General features: G+C 35.8%; 1 protein-coding gene across 4 annotated transcripts in view; it reads right to left on the reverse strand.

Annotated features, from left to right (window-relative positions):
• Positions 1–24,222, reverse strand: part of GTDC1 (glycosyltransferase like domain containing 1) — a 383,969-nt gene that overhangs the window by 261,762 nt on the left and 97,985 nt on the right. For 2 of the 4 annotated variants that reach the window (XM_082841772.1, XM_082841768.1), the window contains exon 3: positions 15,458–15,661. In XM_082841772.1, the coding sequence (XP_082697898.1) occupies positions 15,458–15,636 (179 nt within the window). In that variant the 5' untranslated portion in view covers positions 15,637–15,661. Of the gene's footprint in view, positions 1–15,457; positions 15,662–22,280; positions 22,672–24,222 lie in introns of those variants that run through there. The other 2 variants (XM_082841769.1, XM_082841770.1) reach the window with 2 other exon arrangements.

The following is a 24,222-nucleotide window of genomic DNA, read 5'->3' on the forward strand; positions in this document are numbered from 1 at the left end:
AAAGCTTTCAAGCACATTTATAACAAGTTTTAAAGATATATTGCAGCTAAATAATCTGCACTAATGTGGTGGCCAGTGACACAGCTGACCTGAAATGGCCATTTCTATTGTGAACAAGAAAAGAAACTTGGTATGTTTACTAAAATTCGTATCAACTCGAAGAAAATATATTTGAACATTTATTTCCATTTAACAAATATTTTTGGCAGTTAGGATTTTCAGCTGTTATTCTTTCATTAAAATTAAAGTGAGACATTTCTACATGTTCAGACATTCACATAATTCTTTTCTTTGGGGTTTAAACAAAGAGATGATACTGTACATGTGAAATAACTACTTTGTGTTAGAAAATTACAGTCATTTTATCATAGGTATGAAGTGCTGCTTTTCTTTAAAAAACAAAATAGCAACAGGTGTTGTCAAAACCTTCAGATCCATGAGACAAATGTACACCTTTTGTTCTCTTTAATACTTCATTTAGTCTTTACTAGATAAGGATGCAATTTAGCCACCCTCCATTTTACTTTTTTCATAAACACAGCATTTTTTTTACACCCTTTCAAATCAAGTAACTAGGAAAGTACCTTACAAAATAGGAGTCATTACACAAATGTTAGTTGAAGAAAATGAATAAACTGTGAATTATTAATTCACTTTTTCTAATTACAGAAATATAAATATGACCACTATTCTAATTCCTTATTACTACCCACTATTTATTAAATTATTTATTAAATAATAAAATAATTACTTAATTATTGCTGTTTAACTATAACTCAAAAGTGATATCAGAACTGAAATAAGTTAAACAGAAACCAAAAATCTGTGAATGACATCCACACTATCATTTCTTCTGATCACTATGAACCACATGTACTGAAGAACAAACATAGCAGCATATTGTAGCTGTGGGCCAAATATTCTTTAGACATTGTTTTTTTATTTAAGTATTAATTCCATGCCATCTCTTCTATTTACATTTTAAAACAGATAAACTAAAGGCTAGAAATTAATAACCTAAAAATAAAAATCTCAGAGCAAATGAGTTACATAGAAGAAGAGCACAAATTCTAAGTTCACGATAGCATCTTACTCTTCAGTTTACAAAATATTCTTCGAACATTATTATCTCATTTGATCCTCATAACAAACCCTGAAGATAAATGGGCAGGGTATTATTTTTTCTTTTCACCATTTTGCAGATGAAGATGCAAAAGAATGGTGATCTGCCCTTAGAGTCTGAGTGGCTAAACTGGGCCTTGAATTCAGCTCCTCTGGCTTCCAGTCCAGTGCTCTCTCCTGCTCCCTCACAGCTACTATCTAACAATACGTCTAATAGGTACAAAGAGAAAATCAAAACCCATCATTAGGGATGCCCAAACATCGAAGGAATTCACATTGTGTGGCTAATATTTGTAAGTCAGGATTAGTCAATATCTATGTGTCTAATCTGTGGTTTGGAGCTGCGAACAAATACCACATTAGTCAGCAAGACAAAATAAGTGAGAGAACAACTGACACTCCATGTCTATGAAAAAAGAAGTCATTCTTGGTTTGATGTGCTTACCAGCTGGAAAAAAAAAAAAAACTGTATGACAAATTGAAAAGTAAAACAGAAATGAAAATGAATGCTGATGAGTTCAAACCGAATATTCTAAATTGCAAATGTGGAAATACTGATTCAAATGGCACCATGTCATTAAACTCTATTCGAAGGAAGCCTTCAGGTGACTCATACAAATCTGGAGAGAAGGGATTTCCCTGTCACTGCCACCCCATTTAAAAATGTAAAACAAAAATACCAAACAAAACCAGGTTGCAATATTACTTTAGAGGTTTTCTACAATTTTTCTAAAACCTAGGACATACCAAGTTTATAACTACTGATGCTCATCTAAAGCCCAAATCCTTAATAACAGAAATACTAACTTTTTTGCTGTAATATAGAACAGGTCATAACAGAATGTAAATATCCTGAATTCTCCAAGTTTTGATATAATCAGTATCTTAAGGGTTTATCACCAAAACTGACAATATGCATTAGAAATCCTAGAACATAATAGCTTCTGGGGCCAGAGCAGGCTGAAGGATGCAACAGCCAAAAAGAAAACCCTGTTCATCAAAACTTTCTTTTTCAGTAATTCTAAGAGGCTGGTGCTCACCACAACTCCTCTCAGATTTAGACATCTAATTAGAAACTGCATTTTTAATACTAGTTAATACATGTAAAACATATGCATGTTGAACATATTAAAGGACAAAAGTTTTCTGGGAGCTTTTTTCCATGGAAAAAAAAAATAAAGAAAACTCAACAGTGTTCAAGTGGACCACTACCATCAGCCAGCATTTTATCTAAAATAAAACTGATTGAAAGAAGGCAAATATAAAGATCATATTTCCAGAAGCCTGAATGTTTTTCAGGTACTTCAAATCTAAAACCGCCACTGTTTCTCCTTCTTGTGTGAATATGTATGTGTGTCTTCTTTTTTCTACTCCCAGTTCTAAATACCAAAATCAGACCAAAAAAAAAGATTACTCACATAAACTCTACTTACATACTAAATACTCAATACTCCAATTTCAGAGCCAGTAAGTCCTCGATTCTTAACCTCTGCTTCTCTTACTTCTCTTACATTTTTCAAAAAATACTGCAAATAAAATATGAATGTCGTTAAATATTTTTGAACACTTAGAAAAATAAAAATACTACTACTACGAAAATGATTGCATAGTCCTCCTAATCACTCTTTATGAGCCCCTGAGTCATAATCTCTTCGTTTCCACCAATTGCAAGAGTCAAGGATTCCTAAACCTTTGTAATAATGGCACTGTGCTATTACTTGAATTGCTGGCAGCAATCTTCTTATAAAATGGTATAGAAAAGTATTTTTTCAATAAGAGCGAGTTGATGTTTTTCTGTTTTAAAAATCTCCTTTGAGAAAATTGAAGACACTAAGCAATGCTATAAAATGAAAGCTAAGAATCACTACCTCTGAATGAGAAACTCTACAATACAAATGCTACATACACACAGACACACACAATATACAAATAACATAAGCCTTTAATATAACTGGATTTCATGAAATTTTTTTCATTTTATTTAAGCTTATGATTGAGTCAAAAAAAAAACAAAAAAAAAAAAACAGTGACAAAAACTAGTTCACATTCTTAGCCACTTTCATTTTCTGAAAATCACCAAAACAGTTCATATACAAATAAATATCTGTATCAACACTGGATACACACTGAAACAAACCATGTGCTAAAAATCCCATATACTTCAGCTCTATTCCTATAGGGAAAGACAGGTTACCAAGTGTGGGGAATTTCCCTAGAAACATATTAGTATCTGATGGTTTTAGAAAGGTTGATTCAAGTGAACATTGTGCAAAGAGTACTGGAAAAAAAATAATAAAAGGAATAGAACTATATCCAAGAGAAGAAACTCAGTTCCTAAAGTGCACTACCTTATTTACTCTTTTATCATTTGTGTCTGGCACACAGTGTGTGTTCTTTAAACATGTGCCTTACCAGTCCAGACCACTGAGGAAGAGACTGGCTTTTCTGAACTGAATACTAAGTAGAGTGGCAACTACAAACTTCACTCATTAATTTTTGCCTTGGGATCTAGCATAAAATAAGAACTCTAGAGATGCACTTAATACCTGACTTTTCCCTTTTTTTGAGGGGGGAGTGCTAAGTTTGAGAAGTTAATACCAAGTAATGAATCACTTATTGATTATGTATATATTTGGGTAATATGTACATATACACACATATACATGTATACATAATATATATTATAAATTTTATTTACACAGAGAAAAGGGGCAGTGTTACATTAATTCTTTAAAGAAAAGGAAGTTTTGCTACAGTGAAGTATGTGGAGTAACTTAAAATGCTGCCGAAGTAAACCCACTGATCCAATTTAATGAGTGAATATGAATGACTTACAATTGGCACAGCTATTTTTAAAATAATTATAACTACTAAAGTAATTTAACTGTGATCTCTCTGCTTCTGCCTAAATTAATTTGTATACCAAATTCTTTTTTCATAGACAGGATAAGGGTAACTTTCAATTCAGCTCCTAGACAAATTTTATAACTAGTGAAATGCAAACAACATAAATTTCATTCATATTGCTAATTCCTTTACCATCTACCATTCCTACTATCATTCTCATTCAGAATCTCACTATTTCTTTATGAGATGTTAAGAATCCAATGGCCACCTCTACCCTCATCCATGGTCTCCATCCTGTATTGCTGTAATACTTGTCCTGTGCAGTTTTCCTTACCTCACTCCCATGTTTGACTGCAATACTCACCGTGTTTTACCTGCAAAACATTGTTCAAATCAAAGCAGTGCAATTTCAAATAACAGCAGTGCAATTTTCCTTTTGCTCTCTTGCACTCGGTTCACAAGGTTTGGATGAGGTCGACCCCAAAGTGGCCATGTGACCCTGGACTGGCCAATTATGACATTAGATGACTTTTGTCACAGTAATAAGTTCAAAGACCACAAGATTTAAAAAAAAAAGTGCTTTCACTCAATCTGGGACTTTGGCTACAACTGCCAAGAGTGGTACACTCTTTCAGATAGAGTAACTAAGATGGTGAGATATAGACATAGCTCTGGGAGAGATCCATTTGGAGAGAGCCAAACCAGAGGAAAGCAGAGTCAAGAAAACAAGAGGCCTAATCACTGGATCCAGCTTTGCCTGGAGTCAACCACTCTAGGACTTTCAGTTATTCAGTTATATGAGCCAATACATTTTCCCTTATGTTTAACTGATTTTGAATTGGGGTCTATCATGTGCAACTAATAGGGTCCTGAGTAATAGAGCCATCAAAGGATACTCATAACCTAAAGCAAAGGCTCCCTAAATTCTTAACCTTGAATTCAAGAATGTTCATGAACTAGACAAAATCCACCTTATCCTCCCAACCTGATGTTCCACAACTCCTCCTAACTCAGAATATGTTTGTGCTAAACCAAGATTTTAGAGATTTCCAAACATTTCCCAATTTTCCTGCATTAATACCTTTGTTCACAACATTTCCTTCTTCTACAGCACTCTTCCACTTCACCTCTATCTATTAAAATCTCTAACATCTTCTCAGGAGGTCTACTTCAGAATTTCCTGAATGAGGATTAAACTTCCTCCTCTGTACTTCTTTAGTGAATGCTACCCTCTTTGCAGTCCTGACTCTTCTGTGTGAGGTCTATAGTAACATATTCAGTATTTAGTGTACATGTCTTATGTTCCATGCCCTATAGAGACAGATAGCTAACACAAAGGTCAAGCACCTTCTCTTTGAAAAGGCAGATATAATCATGACATTCTGAGGCTGGAACAGAAGATCCAAACAAATAAGTCATATCAGAACAACTTAAAAGATATAAGCACTACTGGAAAGAATTATTGCTCAAAAGTCTCTTAACTCTATAAATAAAAGTAAATATTCAAGAAGATACACAAACAAGATAAGGAAATAATTTCTGTATTAAATGAAGCAGTGGTTGATAACAAAGTTGAATGAGAGACAGAACAAATTTGCCTTTTGTGTTAGAATTCTTTAAATCTTGATCTTGATTTTAATACCTTGTTTAAGACATCATAGAACTCAGTAGAAGAAACCAAAACCTTTAGTTACAGATGAAAAAAATAAGACTTTAAGGTTAAAAAACATGACTTTTCCAAGGCCAAACAACTAATTGATGGCAGAGTTAGGATTAGAACCTAGAACTGCTAATTCCCCTACTACAGTATATTGTTTCTTTCCAACATGAGTGATTTATATTTTTTATAAACTCCTTTATGTATATGTACATTTAAATATATTTTATTGAAGAGTATCTGAAGATGCATTCTTGGACAGAGTCTAGACCAGAGGCTACAAACACAAAGGCCTAAATGGACCAGTTAAGTAACATAAATACAGAAGCAGGTCAGTATAAAACAATGGCAACTAGTTGTATTTGTGACCAAAACAAAGAATGTCTATCTGTCTTAAAAGCAGTAAAAATTAAAAATGCTTAAATAATTGCAGCAGCCAAGCTAAATACTTCTTCAGGACAAATTCTTATCTCTCATTTATCCTATAGCTTCCACACCATATATTAAAAGGCCACTCTTCATGGGTGGCTATTGCCAAATCTAAAAAGCCTTAAATATAATCATGTGAAATTTTACAAAATTATCTCACACATATGCTAGATTCTACAAAGTTTCCTGAACTAAGAAACATTTTTTTTCCAGAAACATTTTTATACAGGGGAAATTCCAGAAAAATATATTTTCTATTATCAAAATTTACATAACAAATGATGACTGATATCATAGTATGATTAATACAACCCATAAGAATAAATGAGTAAGTGTATAAGGAATTCTTTAGTTTAATCCCATAATTCTGAGGCCCTTAAATGTCTCTAAGCAGTCTCTGTGCAGAAGAGACGATATCCCTGGACACATGATACTGGTAGTGCTGAGAGCTGAAAAAAATAAGCAAAATTAGCAAAGTCAATTACAACCATATTTTGTTTGTATTTTCAAACCCACAGATATGAAAGCATTCATTCAACCATATTTACTCAACAGCTACTATCTGCTAGGAAGCAAATTAAGTACTGGAGATAAAAATGGTAAACAAGACAAATATGGCCCTTGTCATCACGGAACTCACAGAATAATGAAAAAATAAAATAAAATAATTACAAATTATATGCAATGTAATTAATATACATTAATTTAGGATGCTGAAATAGAGGGCTTGTTTTAGATAGGATGATCAGGGAAGGCCTCTCTGAGAAGGTGAAGGATGGGAAGAAGTAAGCAAAGGTGTGGGGAGGGGACATGAGTTAGTGTTACCAGCTGAAGGACCAGCAAGAAGCAGCAGCACCTGAAGCAGGAAAGAGCTTGACATTTCAGAGTAAGTGAACAAGGCCAATGCCGCTACTACAGCACATTAGTGAGATGTCAGGGATCAGAGATGAGGTTGCAGAGGCAGGCAGGGCCCTATGAGCCCTATATGTAATCTGGATTTTTACGTACGCAAGGTGAAGTCACTGATGGTTTTTAATCAGGGATTATTTAATCCAAATTACTAGTATAACAATTGGATATACAGGCGTTAAATTTTCTTTCAATCAACAGAGTTTACTAAATGCTTACTAAGTGTCAGCACTGTACATCCACGTTTGTCAAGTTTGCCTTTACATCACCAGTGCTCGCATAGGCACTGGCTCTGGACGTAAAAGTTCTTAATACATGCTGATGAAGGGGGAAAAAATGGAAACAAGCTTAGAAAAGAACCAAAAGATACCTAGTCTGGTCAAACCATCCCACCCTCCTGCCCTCTCTCAACTACATGTATTCAGTCACCAGGAATTTCTCCTCAAAAGGGAGTGTTAAATTTTGATGATCAGCATGAGATGGTGAACAAAGAGAAACATAGGAAAGACTGCTTACAGGAAAAAATTTACTAAAATATAGGATTATGTTCTTCAGAAAGACAGAAGAATGAAAGGGACATGTATGCTCTTTTGTAAGCACAAGACCTGATTCAGCTCCCGCCTTCTGCCTGCAGTTATCTTTGTGGGCTGGCTGGTCAGGAGGCCAGCAGGTCCATCATGTGAAAGCACCACAGAGTATAAACAAAGAAGAGATGCACAAGAATTGGCCATTTAATAAACAGGACAGTGTGTCCAAAGATGGTTAGGAGGCCAAATCTGATCCCAAGGAAATAGGTGAGCATGAAAGCTTCCCTAAGAGGGGAGGCTTAAGAGAAGGGAAGGGTACCAGAGTATCTGCACCATAGCTTTAGAAGCCCTGAATACAGGATGTCAGACACTCAGACCTGTGCACACCCTATACAGCTCCCAAAGCAAACATATTTCATTGACTAAGACCTTAATAAAAGCAGAAACACTTTCTCAAATAAACAAACAAATGTTGGGAGTGGAAGTGCAATGAAAATACCTAAAACAACTAGATTAGAAGCACTCTAAGATCAGACTCACAGTTTCAATTGTTATGTGAAAAATAAGCATGTGACTTCTAAAAGCAAAATTATGAAGGTCCTTACTCTAGAGCCAAAGCATTTTTATACAATAGTATGATTTTGCATCCATTTAAGGGTGTTTGGGGTTGTTTTGCTCTTTCCATTTCCTTCATTAAAAATAATGATTTTCTCTCCTCTGTAAAAGTGTAATAAACATCCAGTTTGTCTTTTAAAATACAGTTGTCAAATTTCAAAGGTTAAATATATGGGAGATTTATCCTATAGGTCTTTAAGGTACAGAGTCTGTTCAAAATAATAACTTATATCCTGATGCACTGTTACCTGGGGGCTGTATAGAATCTTAAATGTGAAATTTTATTTTATTTTTAAAATATGCTAGAAGGAATATTAAAAACATGCACTTGAAGTTCCACTGTTGTGCTTCACTCCTTGGAAGCAGTGGGTTCACAGTGCTTGCTACTAAGTATACAAACACTTTTGAATTAGCAGTTGATGGTGAGAATAAACTACGAACTCCATAACATGAAAAAATTTTTTCTTGCTACTGGAATACTTTACTTCTTGACAGAACTGAAAAAGAAACACAAAGAAACCTGGAAAAGATAAAGTCTGGAAACCCTCCTTTAGGATGCTTGTGACACAGTTTCCAGTTTTGCAATGAAGGATGTGTTACAGTAATTTAAAAGTTAGTCATTCATGTGCATGTGCATGTCTTTGTATATGAGAGAGAAGAGAGTGAGAGAAAAGAGAGATAGGCAGAGAGAGACAGAGAAACAGAGACTGACTGAATGGTTAGTTATTTGGTGTGCAGTATTATACTATTTCTGTGGCATTGGGGTCAGCTACATTTTCAACATAAAAGTCCAGATGGTTTTATACTGTCAATCAGAGGAGAGTTCACTGAGATGTAATATTGTGAACAAAGCCCTAAGCACTGTACAAATACTGGAAAGCTGCTGTGTGCACTGCCTAGACACAAGAGCAGATCGGTAGAAAAACAAACCAAAAGAGAATCCCACAATTAGGCAGTATAGGATAGGGAAGCTGGCCGGCTGGGCAACGGTGACAAGGAAACTCTCGGCCAGTTCTCATAAATGGAAGAGTCACATATGGGCAGACTATGGGATGCTGCATCGTACCTAATGATAATATTATTTACGCAGTGTCAGAACATCATCCAAACCCCAAGAACTGTACGCAACTGGTAATGATATAAGGGCAGTGAGCTGGGCAGTACTGGAATGCTGTCTCTAGCCAAGTTCATAAACCAAGTAGAGAACTTCACAGTATAGCAGTTTGAGGGTAATTTGGTAATGGCAGGTACTGAGCACCACAAACAAGAATGTTATTTTCATTCATGAGTTTACCCGAAGATTTTAAGAAAGCATCACATGTAGCATTTATTTGGATTTAAAGAAAAACCTCAAGAGGAAAATTCAAATGACATGTGACTTCTATCGCTAAAAGCTAAAGAGAAATGTGATAAGCAAAAATGAAAAAATCACATTCACAAACCTAGAAAGACTCTTGGTTCCCAGACATCAGCCTCCAATAAGTTTCAAGAACTATATCCCTTCTCAAGACCCCAAGAGGCACCACCACCCACTTCTAATAGAGAAATCTAGTAATATATTTTTTCATCAAGAGGTAGTTGGGCTTAATTTACTTAATTAACCTACTTCAGCAAGCTAATGAGATAGCATAGTGGTTAAAAGCATGGGCTTAAAAAGAACAAACAGTGTATGGCCTTTGCAAGTGGCCAGACTTGAGCTCAAATCACGTATCTACTATAACTAGCTGTGTAACCCAGTGCAAGTAACCTGACTCTAAGCCTGAGATTCTACCTCTGCTAAACCAGGAAAACAATATCTAGCTTCCAGGACTGTAGAATGTCTACTACATGGTAAATGTTCAATATGTTAGCTATTATTACTATTATTTAAATCCATCAAATCTTACCTTGGTTATAGAGATGCAAAATGACTGCCCTTTTTATGCCTAACAATACTTCACTTACCTACAAATTCTTAACAAGTCATCACTTACTTTTATATTCCCAACTATGATGCACACTAATATAAAGATGTCTTCATGATTAAGATGGTATTAAATTATTCAGAAAGGTACATTTTAATAAAATGATGTTTTATTCCTAAGGTATTATTATATCATTCAGAAAGTTATATCTTTAACAAGAGGTAACAATTCAAAACAAGATATAATTGCCAAGCAAAGTAATTGAATTATTAATTTATAAAAGAATTGTTTGAGAAACCACCACCTTCCTTATTAATTTACCTATATTCACTAGTTTAGCCATAACTTTATTCACAAAGGCTAGCTAAAAACATCAAACATACATAGGTACTTCATATCAGTTAAAAATGTTCACTCTCCCAAAGAAAGTTATGCTTAATGTTTCACAGCAAATAGTTCAATTAAGAACAAAAATAAATAAATAAATCACAGCTTCCCTGAAAGAGAATCTGCTTAATGAAAAGACACAGTCAAGGTACCATTTAAGAAAATGGCAAATCATAACAGAATTATCAACAATCAAATATCACCTTAAGCTTGAATTTCACTTTATACATTACTTGACCCAACTGAACTTTCATTCAATTTATTTTCTATCCAACTATTTGCTTTCCTTGCCCCTCCTTAGATATTTTAAAAAAAAAAAAAAAGGTCAAGGGTTGGGAGTAGGGAAGGGAGATATCATAATGATAATCAACACCAATAGGACTAGTATGGCTACAAGAAACAGAAAACCTAAAAAACTAGACACTTGATCTCATGTAACACAAGTCTGGAAAGAGACAGAGAAGAACTGGTGTAAACCAACCTGCACGAGGACCCAGCCTCTATTAATGGCGAGATTTTTAGTTAATGTAACAACAACTTTAATGATTATAGTCCCATTCGGATTTTCTATTTCATTTTGAGTGAGGTGTTAGAAGTTATGTTTTTCTAAGAAATTATCCATATTGTCTAAATTTGCAAATGTATTAACATAAAATTATTAACAGTATTTCCTCCTTTTTATTGATCTGTGTCGTATTTGTAGTTATACTTTTTTCACTCCAAAAATGAATTGTGCCTTAAAAAAATAAATAAAGCATGCCTGGATTTATATCTGTTTTATTATTTCAAAATCACTAATTTTAGTTTGTTCATCTTCATTTTATATATATATATATATATATATATATATATATACACACACACACACACATATATATATATATATGCTTTCAATTTCACTATTTTTTACTCTTTTTATTGTTTCCTTCCCAGTACTCCTCCTAGATTAAAGTAAGAGGAGCCCTGCCCTGGGCCAAGCTTTAGAAGGCACTGCATATCACAATTTAAAAAGACAATAATAAAAATAAATTTATTAAAGATGATGTGGCTGCGACTGTCAATTTAGATGCAACCCACGTTGTGATATGCAGTATGTTGACTATGACTCAGTTCTATTTTTTAGTATCCGTTATAATTTCTTCTGTGACCCATGAATTATTTAGAATTATGCTTTTATTTCCTGACTTACAGGGTTTTTGAGGAATCTTTGTTAATGATTTCTCTCCTGTTCACACTTCAGAATGATTTCATCTGAGGGGGCGGAGATCACTGGCGGAGGGCTATTGGGGCCTGCTGCCTGCACTGGCAGAGCAGCTACTCCCCCAGGCAAAAAGGGCTGCAGAGACTGACAGCAGGAAGCTGGCCAGGGCACACAACAAGAGAAAGGTGAGAGGGATATGGGTGGGGCACCAACAACCTCTGCTACCCAGGCAAGTATCTTCATTCATTTCCAATGCACTCTTCCACTGTTTCGTTCTTATAACCTCCTTTCTTGGCACCAAAGATGGCACCAATAACACTCTTTGGCACCTTACTTTTGCTCACTTGTCTTGGAGAGATTCCAATAAGAGGACACAGAAAGCTTCCTAATTCAGGTTAATGCTGCACAGTATTTCATTTCAAGAACGTAATATAACTCAGTTAACCAGTCCCCTTTGTGAAAACTACACAGCCACGGCTTCAAAGCAAGGTGACCACTCTAATTTCCAAATCCCTCTCCAGATCCTCTCTTACTCTGCTCGGCTATGAACTTAAAACGAAATTTATTACGTTTTACAAAACATAGCTAGATGTTTTAGGGAGAGAGAGTTTTCAGGGTACTAGGTAGCTATAGCGTTCCAGCCTTTCATCAGCCATTTATGGCAGCTCAGGTGTTTTGTCCTCATCTTGTCATCTGCTAATTGTAGACATCATAACCACAGTGAAATGCAGAGAAGGGGAGATGGCTTTCTCTTTTTATAAGTAAAGCACAAAATAAAATAAAAAAAACTTAGTTGGAAGAACCCCCAGAAGTAATCTACTTAAACTGAATTTGCCAGAATCCAGCACTAGCTTCAAGGAAAACTGGGAAAATCTGGCAGAGAACGGAATCATCATGACCGACTTAAGTCCATCAAGCTTCACTCCCAGGGGCTGGGTACTTAGCCACGCCAAAGAAAACTAATTCTGTTAACAAGGAAGAAGGGCTGTTAGGTGGGCAATGATCAGTATCTGCCACAATACCTCAGATGGAATGAAAATATAACTGTAAGCATCTGAGAGTGAAAAAAATGATTTTAAGTAAGAGCGATTCTTTCAGTTCAGTAAAGATATTGCAGAAAGAAAGAAGAACGAAATATCTTTGATGCCTACTCTAGGTATATTTTAAGAAAGTAGAAATGCTTGATGCTGGGACAAATGACTCATACATTTCAGAACATGAAATTTGAGGCCCATCCTCAGAAACATTTTTCTGCATTTTGTGAAGTTTCCAGAAGGCAAGGCTTTAATAAAACCTAATAATTACCAAACTACTTTTGAGAAAAATAAATTGTGGAGCTTTTGTAATCTATAATAAAAATTAAACAGCTCTAAATGTGAATCATGATGTATTCTTTTCACTGTCAAGATAAAGCAGAATCAAGCTGATTAATTAGACTGGAGCATTTATTCTTTTAGTAATAAAATATTACCCAGATAACGAGCTTATAAAAACAATGACTATGTGTACAGATTTGAAAAAAAATAACCTGTGTACCTACATCCAAGGTCTTTCTTATCAGACACATTCCTACTAGTTCAGAGTAGTTTTTGCATGGCATGCAATATTGGTGCTTAATCATTTTATCTTTATGAATTTTGGTGATTTCATCTGACAAATGTACAAACAGAGTAAGTAAATAGAAATCAAGAACTTTTCATATCTTTAAAAGTCTCCACAGAGATCAGAATTATCTGGTGTAACAAAACGTCATTCTTGCACTTCTATCTAGGGTTGAGTGAGCATATTTTTTAACTTCGCATATAAGTTTTCAAGCTGCTGCTGTTTTTTCTAAAAGTATTCAGAAAGGTTATTTGGTAAAGAGTAGATAAGTTATCGTTAGTCAAATATAAGTGTAAGTTAGACTGGTGAGGTATATGTTTTAGTGAAGTCTGATTAGATTAATAAGTACCATTAACTGCAGCTTAAATGGCTGAGTTTGAAAGATCACAGATACCACTGTTAGGACCTGGAGGTTATGGCTATCAGAGAGTAAAACTTTATATTTTATGACACCATCTTTCAGAAATCTACCTCCCAAATAAGACTGCTTCAAAAAGCAATGTGATGTTTTACCTCAAATGCTTCAGACCTCAAACGGAGTGGGGAAGCCACGGGCACAGAAGTGTTTGTTTGCATGCTATCCACACACATATATTTGTGATACAAAAATTCCATTCCAAAACACTGCGTAATCAAAATGAAATCTAACAGCAGATACAGAAATGGTTTGTTTCAATGCTCAAATCATTGTAGAAATGTATTATATCATTTGGTATGTATGAATGTATTATATCAAATGGTAATGTTAAATGAAAATGTGCCATAAAGCCAACTGGATTCCTTGACCTTAAGTAATATAATGCAATTGGTGCTGAGAAAACACAATTAAATGAGATGTGAAAGCAACTATAAACAATCAATTTTAGCACAGCAACAGTGCTAAAATCCTGTTTAGCACTGTTTCAAGGCAACGACTCACTTGTCATTGCCTTGAAAACTTTTGTATTGATACATGCACTGAAATTCCTAATACTACTAGTGAATCCACAATACTCACTTGGTGATTATCAGAATATAAAACATTAAATTATGTAAGGAAAAATACACTTTAGATTAGAAAAATACAAAATTCTCAATATGCCCCCCAACAGCTTTTACCTTTATAATCCCAAGCAACATGACTTGAGTGCTCACTGCTGTTCCATCTGACAATCTGAATTCTCAGAGGCGATGCATGGCTTTTATACACCAAATGGGTTATTTTCTGAATCCCCAAAATTACTACTAAGAACAGCAACCTACATTTAAATCTCAAGCTGCTCTCTCCCTTGTCTCTGCCCTACCTTACAAGCAGCAGCAGATGGAAATGGCTGCTGACGCCAAGGTGAGCACTGCCGCTTGCAATGTGCCCTCTCTCTAACAACCTAGCTGCTCGAACTCCATTCATTATCAGTCTGGCCCTCCCGACTCCTGCCACCACCAATGCAGTCCTACACAGAAGGGCCTAGAACGGTAAGAACATCGGATATGTAAACCACAGTAGGATAATCTTCCACTATTTAACCATCAGGAGACATATGGCAGTAAGGATATTCAGGAGGATTCCATTCTACTGTTTCCTTAAAATGGAATCGGTATTTCCCATCCACACTTTTCAGTGTGTCTCGTAAGCCCTTCTAATAGGTCCCCCTAGTTCCCACTTCCTAACAATTCAAAATTCAAAACTGAGGCCTGTGTCCCCCAAATCTATTCATCCTTCCAGACAAAGCAAAGTTGACCAACTCTACAAAGCGACCTCCAATTTGTCACAGTCAAAATCAACTTCTCCCCTTTTCATACTCTCATGACACTTTAAAAACTACTCATCTCTGAATAGTCTTTAAAGCCTGTAAGGGCACAGGCCTTGGTCATATCCATCTTTCCAACATTAGCTCCTAGTACAGAGCAGACACCCTAAAACAGCATACTCACTAAAAGAGGCATGGGAGGTTATGGAAGCAAAAACCAAATGTGCACAGGATCAACTCTCATCTCAGGCCAAAAAATGTCATCATACACCCACACGTGCATGTGATAAAAGCACAAGACAAATGAGAAAAGGCATGCAGGCTCTAAATGAATCCACTTTCCTACCGACCAGGTGTCCTCAGAGTACAAATGTACTCGGCTGCTCTGTTGTTGCTAAAGGAATAGCTACTGTAGTCATTCTGACCAATTCCATAGTTGAAGGAAATCTCACAGAGGCCAACAGAGAAGCAACCTCCTTAGAACAAGTACATTTAAAACAGGCTGGAGACGCAGCCTGGGCTCTAATTACCTGTAATGCTCACTGGCGGGAATATTCTGAGAGAAGTACAAAGCCGACGTCCGTGCTCTCCAGTGCCATTTCTTTGCAGGAAGGGTATAAAGAACACAGTGTTCTAACTCTTCTTGAAGCAGATCCACCAGCTGTTTATGGGACCCTCCATAGAATGCCTCAATGATGAGAATACTCATTGGCCCTTTCAAATCTTCACAGATTCTAGATATTAAGCAAAAAAAAAATTTGTATAAATATTTTCAAATAAATATGTTAAAATATTATACACAGAAAGCAAATAAAGTCGTCTACAGACAAATTACTTTTTTAAATAGGTTTGTCCTGCTTTTTTAAAAAGTATATAACACTTGAGGTTTGTACTTTGGAATCAATATTTTTATACCATTCATGTTAATAAGAGGAAATAAAGATGCTTTATTTTTCTGATTTCTGTTTTCTTCATGTCTTAAGATTACTTCCACAATGACTCAGTTTTTTCTCCTACCCAGGAAGTTTAAAGTTCTCTCCCGCTGTGATCACTCACTTCCTGGCTGGAACGGCTATGACCCTGACTCAGTAACCTCAGCACTGGCTTGGCCTAGAGCTCTATCTAGAGTTGGACAGTCACTGAACTCCTGTCCTAACTAACACTTTCACTCCAAGAGCCCTTCATTTGCATGGGCCTTTCCAGTTCAGGAATTCTCTGATTCTGGAACTCTCATATTAATCCATCTTTAAATTCATCAGCTACCAATGCCTCCAACGAATCCATATTTAGAAGACAGCACACTCATATGCAAATCTCTATTCTCTAGTGTTAAAAATCTTTAGGATACAATTTCTTGAGACGCTTGACCACTTCCTCAGTATTGTCAATATCCCACCCCCAAAGGAAGACCGAAAAAGTAGGGTAAAGCTGTATGCTTGTGAACCAGCAAAGTTTCTACAACCTTACTTTAAACAACAAAGGCATTAAGAGCGATAAAGTAACATTACTATTAAAGATGTGGTAAAATTGTCACCACAGAGAATCGGCTGTCAAGCAACTTTTTACTTTAATAGTATCACTTTTGTTGAAGTGCTCAGTGAGATAAAAATATATCTATGAATGTAAAAACTTTTATATATTTCAAATTATATGCTATTTCCTGTAAGAAGTAAATAAGAAATATCACTTGGTACATAACAACTACATCGTTTAAAAATATTCCAGATGTTTGAATTCTCCTTTATGACTTAAGTAAACACCACTCATTCAGCAAGCATATTGCTTTCCTTAATAATGTTGTTCCACAAAATTATTAGTCTCAAAAACTCAGTGATGCTCCTAACTAGGAAAACTGTGCTTTACCTTGCTCAGTCAAAGCAATGCCTGCTTAAATTGCCTTTCAAAGCAAAATGTCTCAAACGGTTCTCAAAGAAATGACTGAAGTGAAAAAGCTTATTTCTTGATGTCTTAAATCTTCCAATGAGCATTTTTGGGGAACAGATACAAACACATACTTCACTTATCTGTAAAATAGGAAGCAGTGCTCCTCAGGTGGAAAAAGTATGAGTCCTGGGGTCAGGGAGATACAGGTTTGAAGCTCAGCACTGTCATGTCCTAGCTGTAGGGCCTTGGACAAGCTACCTAACATTGTAGGACTTAGTCTCACCTTCTCTAAAATGGGGATAAAAGTACTAACCTCAGAGGTGTGATGTGAAGATAAAATTGAAGCATAGCAGCTGACAAACAGAAATAAGGTATTTTGCCCCTCCCATTATTAGGATAAACCACCTTACTTAAGGAGTAAAGATAGAATCCTCCAGCATTTTAAAATCAGTTCTTTTCAAACACAGCTCCTTATTCACCAAGGAAAGGTGGGAAAAGTAGATATACACATGCATTTGAAAGGCAGTGGGTATTACCCATTCCCCATCAGCAGACTGTATTTCAAATACAAATTTGAGAGTACTGCAGATTTTGTGGGCAAGAAGTAAGCTCAGAGACTGCGCTATGCAGCTCGATTTTTTCAGGCTGGCTGGTGACTTCAACTTTATAATGCTGTATTCAGTAAGTTAACAAAACAGCCTCCAGGTTTAACAAAATGGTAACCAGTAACCCTTCAAATGAAGGAAACTTCTAGAAAGCAAATGAAAAACTAGTGAAAGGCAATTTTGAAAATTATATCAAAGGTTTCAAGAAAAAATAAAAGCAGTTTAACACTAATTTGCTTACTGCATCACATGACAGATATCTGCTATCTTGCTTTATTTCCTCTGACCTAACCACACTAAGGTGTATATGCCGTGTATATGCTTAAAAGGTCTCTAAAAGGTTCTTATTAAAATGACCTGAGATATTTCCCCAAGTGATGGAATGTGATATAAACCACTCTAGAGAATATTCCACTCATATATAACCTCAAAGAAAGCAACATTAATATTTGGAAAAAAACAAGCTTTCTGATTCTTCATTGCTCTGCCTTTTTCCATGATTAATCTAGAGCACGTACCATGCCCTATAGTTACAGATGTTTCTTATGGGTCTGAATCATGAGTTATCTGCAAACTATCAGCCACTGTGGAGGCAGTACGTGTAGGTGCTGCTGTAGATTCAAGACACTCACTAAGCAGAACTGAACACCAAGCGTGTGGGAGGTTGAAAAATAGAAAAGCGGAAAAAAGACTATAGTTATAGTAGATTTCCACCCCTTTAATAGCTCAGTAAGAAGAGTGAAATGTACAGGTTTGAACTAGCGTTTACTTGAGCATTCTTCTAGTGGCCAACGGGTGTGCCTGCATTTGGGGTATTTTTCTAGGGAAAGTAACTATGTCCTACCACCTCTGAAAACTATACTTAGTGGCTTTGATTCATGGAAATTTGTTCTGCTTGTTTTGTGGAGACAGACATATCCTGGCAGTTCCCCCTTTTACTTCTACTGCAACTTTTGCAGCAAGAAGAAATTTTGTTCTTCCCCTATAGTCTTCTTTAAGCACAACCTGGAAGAAAGATGATTCCCACTAGGTGCAAGCAAAAGAGGGGAACCTGATTTTTAAATATAAGATTCAAACCAAATGTCATTACAGCACATTAAAGAACTGCTCAAATAATACTTTCACTGTGCTTCATTGAGCTTTGTTTTAGAAAACACTGCTGGAAACATGAGCAGGAGTTGGGAAAAAAACAAAAAGACACTGTGTTAAAAAGGATTTTTGCTGTTACGCTGGAATTTACTAAAAGATAAAGGGAGTACACCATTTGCCCATTTTAGCAGTAATCCCAGAAAACTGAAGATGGTCACCTGACATAATAGATTCTCAGGAGCACGCCAGGTAAATACAGACATTTTGCACCACTAGCAATGGCTACTGGAGAGTGAGTGTTTTGGAGCAGCAGTAACAGGGCCTCAACACTGAAAGTCCTCACTCCAGAGAAGGACAGGGTCTCCTCCATGGCAGGAAGCTGCGGCCAGGTGTTTGCCAAAAGATGCTGGGTGAGCCTACATGCAGCCAAATGTCTTACATAGGTGCCTGGATTTATGAATCTGTTAAGGCATTAGCACATGTACCACCACAGACCTTAAGCCCTGAAACAATTAAATGGAGTAAGTATATTAGAATTAGGGGTATGGCATTTTAAAAGGAAGAAACAAACAAACAAAACTTCCCACATTGGAGAATAAACACCAAACAGAAAGCCCACGTCCTTTCTACAAGACACTAGAATGATGATATTTTACGAGTAAATGGCCAATCCATTCAAACTCCCTAAAAGAGCATAAAAAATGTTTCAGATAAATTTTTATCAGCTTTTAAGTTTTTCTGCTTAAACAAGTAAGCTTTAGTTTTAAAAAACCTCATTTCTTCAGCATTTTTTATTCCCCAGTGACACCAATGAATGAGAACCTGCTACACTATTAAAGCTTTATGAAAGTTTAATTCATTATCAAATACTATGATTTAATGATATGTGGTTAAATGCTAAACATTAATTTAGCAATATAAAAAGAGTCAAAGTGATAGCTAGGACACAGGAATGTTAAACCACTTCAAGTTCTATTTAAGATTACCAGAGGTCAAAATGATCTATTGGAGAATTATCTGCCTTCCAAAAATGTACATTTACAATTAAGAGGGAATATAAGGTGAAAAATCACAATAGTATTTCATATAAATATTTTGACCAAAATGAAAAGATGCCATTAGAGTCATCTCAATTAAAAATGAGTAATGCATTATTGATAAGATCACCAAGAACAAAAGTAGCCTGAAACCAATGCTGTGAATATTTTTAAATTTATATTAAAACTTTTGTCATCGTACCTGCATTTATTTTAAGCTTGACCCAGTTTCTTTATTCCTTGAGCCATGATCATTTTCAAGGTGAACTACATTTTTGTCTACCTCCTCCAGCAGTTATAACTGCTGTGGTAGTTCAGTTTTTTGTTTTTTGTTTTTAAACAGTATAGCTAAAGGAAACTTGCCATATGCCACTGATTTATTGAAAAAGATGTGCTAAGTATAAATATCTCATGTGGATTTTTAAAAACTAAAGCTAAGTCACATTAGAAACCCATAATTAGCCCTCATATATGATGTCAATGCAGTTACCTATAATATTCAAATAATTTTCCAACCAAATACCAAGTAATAATTTTAAATTAGAGGACGTGTTGTATTAATATATTCCACAGACACCTTACTGCTATTAGTTGTAGGAAGGTATGGTTTCAGTGATGATGGTTTTAACGATTTTAATCCCACACACATGAGAAATTGATTTCACAGGCTAATCCACACATGGCTTGATACCTTAAACTTCAATCAATTGCTGAAAATATATTTTCTATTTGCCTATATACAGTACTTGGAAAGTTGAGCTTGGCAGAGCAAAAACAGAAAGCTTAAACACAAAATGGTGTAAATTGAGGAAAGCAGAATTTGAGTAGGATTTCCCGATAGGTCATCAGAGGTTTACCTAGTATTTCCTAACTGACCCTTTCCCCTCTTCCCTTCTGAACCTCCAACCACCAACTCCAACACACCCAGGTTCTACTTAAAAAGCAACCAATAACCCAGCAGAGTAAAATAGGGCAGTACTGAGAAAAGTTCGTATTACCTTCCAGCCCACTCACTTATTTTAATGATTCATCAGGGAAACCCCAGTTGTTAAAATATACCTGAAATCTCATTAAACAAAAAAAAAAAACAAGCATGAAAAGATTTCTGCTTTGAAACATGTTGTCATTGATTCCCCTAACAGAACCTATTAAGGGTAAATGTGTAGTAAAAATATATTTTGCTGAAAAAGTTTCTTCGAAGTACTATAATACATTCTATTATGACATGGGGGGAAAAAGAGACAAGGATAAACAGATCCTATGAAAAAGTTATTATAAAAAATTTCATAAAAATCATGCATAGCAAATACATCCTAACCCCTAAAGCTTCAATGTAATCTCTGAAGACTGATAAATAATCTAACATTGAATGCAGTGCAATAAACTTGCAATCCTAAAACTACAGGCATTCACAATATTATACACAAATAAAGAAAGTCTGACCAATAGTAAGGCGTGAAATTGGATTCCTGAGCATTAATTTGAATTGAAGATAACATACAACAGAAACTGATCATTATTCCATTTGATTATGGGGCATACAACCTAACATTTATGACAACTTGTATACTACTGTGTACTTAAATAGCAACATTTTTTTTTTAATCTTGGATTCATACTGAAAAAGATGTAGCACTGTAATATTCTATTCCCCCGCAAGGCTATGGATATTCTAATTTCATCAACTCTGACTTTTGTTTCCTGCTGTGATAACTAAGAAGTGAGGACTTATGCACCAAAACCAAGATTTGGTAAGAAGACTTATATGCCACACTATTTGTGAGACAATTTAAAGCTATTTTCAAATGTGCTGTTCCAAATATATGATTTGCAATGACCTTTTAACACGTGCTCTTTTTAAAACTACAGTCATATATGCATGTATGGCTATTTAATTTTCCCTGACAAATATTTTCATTCTTTCTCGATTTGGGATTTAACTTTCTGCTTAAAAATATCCATCACTTATGCCATGACTTGAATTAATACAAAGTCTTCGTTATAACTATCAGTTCAGTATCAAATGCAAATTCGACAAATACCTACATGTACCGACAGTATGACATCATTCACTTGTTTTCAAATATGCATAATTTCCACAAAGTAGATATATATGTATATATAAAACAAATTCATTACCTTACATTTTGTAAAGTAATATTCCATATTAATAGCAAAATTATAACTGAAAATTTTTCTCTTAGTGTACTGCTTTAAATCCACAGACAAATAAAATATTAACCCTCTTTCAATTTTTCATTGCTATCATTTTCATGAATAATTTTAAACTATAAAAGTGCAATGAATTAGTTCTACTGAATACTAAAAATATTTTCAATTTGCTGACATTTTAAAATGTGGCAGTGTATTTATGAATCAATTGGAGATTTTATACCAGAAAATTATCTCATCACTCATTTGAACTATTGCATTACCCTTTTAACTAGGTCTCCATGCTACCATGCAATCCAGTTCCCATCACACCATTCTCCATAATCCAGCCACAAATTATCTTACAAAATGCAAATCTGATCATGAAGTGACACGCTCAAAAACCTTCCATATCTCCATCACCTAAGGACAAAACCCAAGGCGCTACACATGGCAGTTAAGACCTTCCTTTTCTGGCCTATTCCCTTCTTTTCACTACAGCCTTGCTTCCCCTTCTCTGACTTCAATCCTCTTCCCCCACTTCCCCAGGATCATCGTAGTAATACCAAGTACTCACATATCTATACACTCACATGTGTGTATTTTACACTTCTGTGACTTCACACCTTTATCTCTTTTCCGTCAGCCTTTTCTTCAAGTTCACCTGATGAAATTTTCTTAAAATTTCTGCATGTGAATCACCAACTCCAGGAAGCCTTTCCCAGAACTCCTCTTAAACATGACTTCTTTTCTACTCTGTACAGTAGCATTTTACTTGTTTCACTCTATTTCCATGTTCTGCTTCCCTGTGGGGCTGCAAAAAATTTGGAGGATGAGGATCATGTCATTATTTTCCTGGGGGTTATCCCAGCATCTGCTATATAGTGGATGTCACTAAGTTTTTTGTAGAGTTGAACTGAAGATCAGGAGGAAATGGGAAGTTGATTCTGCCCTTAAAGAAGTAACACTGCTTTCACCTGAACACAGGTCCTGAGCAAACCAGTGTCAGGCAGCACTATACTTGCTACTAGTGATTTCCCATTATTCCTGAAGCCCAAACCAAATCAAGCAGCTAGTATATCTGAACACATTTTTTTTGTTGTTCTTTTGGTTTTTTGCAATACGCGGGCCTCTCACCGTTGTGGCCTCTCCCGTTGCGGAGCACAGGCTCCGGACGCGCAGGCTCAGCAGCCATGGCTCACGGGACCAGCCGCTCCGCGGCATGTGGGATCTTCCCAGACCGGGGCACGAACCCGTGTCCCCTGCATCGGCAGGCTTACTCTCAACCACTGCGCCACCAGGGAAGCCCCTGAACACATTTTATACTCTCTTTCAAATACTTATTCTTTTTTCTTACTGTTCACTGAATTTACTGAAATGAATAAATTATTTTCACGTAGATGCGTGTTTGTCTTAACCTACTAATGCAACAGAAGTAACAGTGATTAAAGATGTGGGAGAAACACCATAAGCAACTGAATTCTAGGCCAAAGCAAGTTTCACGGCCTAAGAGAATATCTCTGAGATCCATGAATTTTGAAAATCACCTACCGTTTTTTTATTCTGTTTGATCTATCGTCATCCTAGTTTAATACTAGAAGTGGAAGTAGGATGAGTAACCAATTCCCTCACCATCAATCTGGAGATCCCATTCCACATTTAGTAATTAGGCTTTTATTCAACAGGGAAGAAAAAAAGGCATTTTTAAGTACTTTCTGCCAACAATTATGCATTTTATAAAAGTTCGACAAGATAAATAATGTATTTGCTTTCTCAAGATGGCATTTCTCCAAGTTTTCCACCTTCCTGAAATGGGCTGCAAATCAGCTTCAGTGGGAGAAAATAGGGCTATCTGACCCATTCGGATATGGACCCCTAAGTGGAGAAGCCAGGGTGAATCACAGAATCATAGATGGCAGGAAGGCTGGTGCCACTGTTCGATCACTTCTCTTTTATAGAAGAAGAAATAGAGACTACTGGCATCAAAGAATAAGTGACAGAGCAAGGTTTAAACCCAGGGTTTCTAACCCCATATTCACATATCTTTCCATTATGCTTCATTCCAGGCACCTGATATGACCTGAGTAGAAGGCACCTCCATTTCCTAGTCTTTGTAGTTTTTGGATTGAATATCAATATTTAATAATTATTACTACGTAATGGTATATATTGCAGTATAAATGTATATGCATGTGGAATGTAAATGTCACTATAAGATGATAGATACATTTATTGCATATTACATTTAATAAGAACTCCCAATAGTTTGTAAATCTAGGACATCGGTGGTATAAGTCACACAAAACTGAACACCAAATGGTTAGGATCACAAAACTCAAACTTTTGTGACTTCTTCCTGAGTCCTGTATAATCATCCCTCCCCTCACCTCACAACCCTTATCCTTCATCCCCCAGCTCTAGACTGGCAATTTTTTGATAGGATAATAGGATGGACAAAAGACAATATCCAAGATTCATATAGCAAGAAAGGTGTGGAGGGGGAGGGGAGGAGGTCAGCCATAGGGCTAT

Source organism: Leucopleurus acutus (genome assembly GCF_964270905.1).
Source record: "Leucopleurus acutus genome assembly, chromosome: 6".
In the NCBI taxonomy this organism is placed as follows: Eukaryota; Metazoa; Chordata; class Mammalia; order Artiodactyla; family Delphinidae; genus Leucopleurus; species Leucopleurus acutus.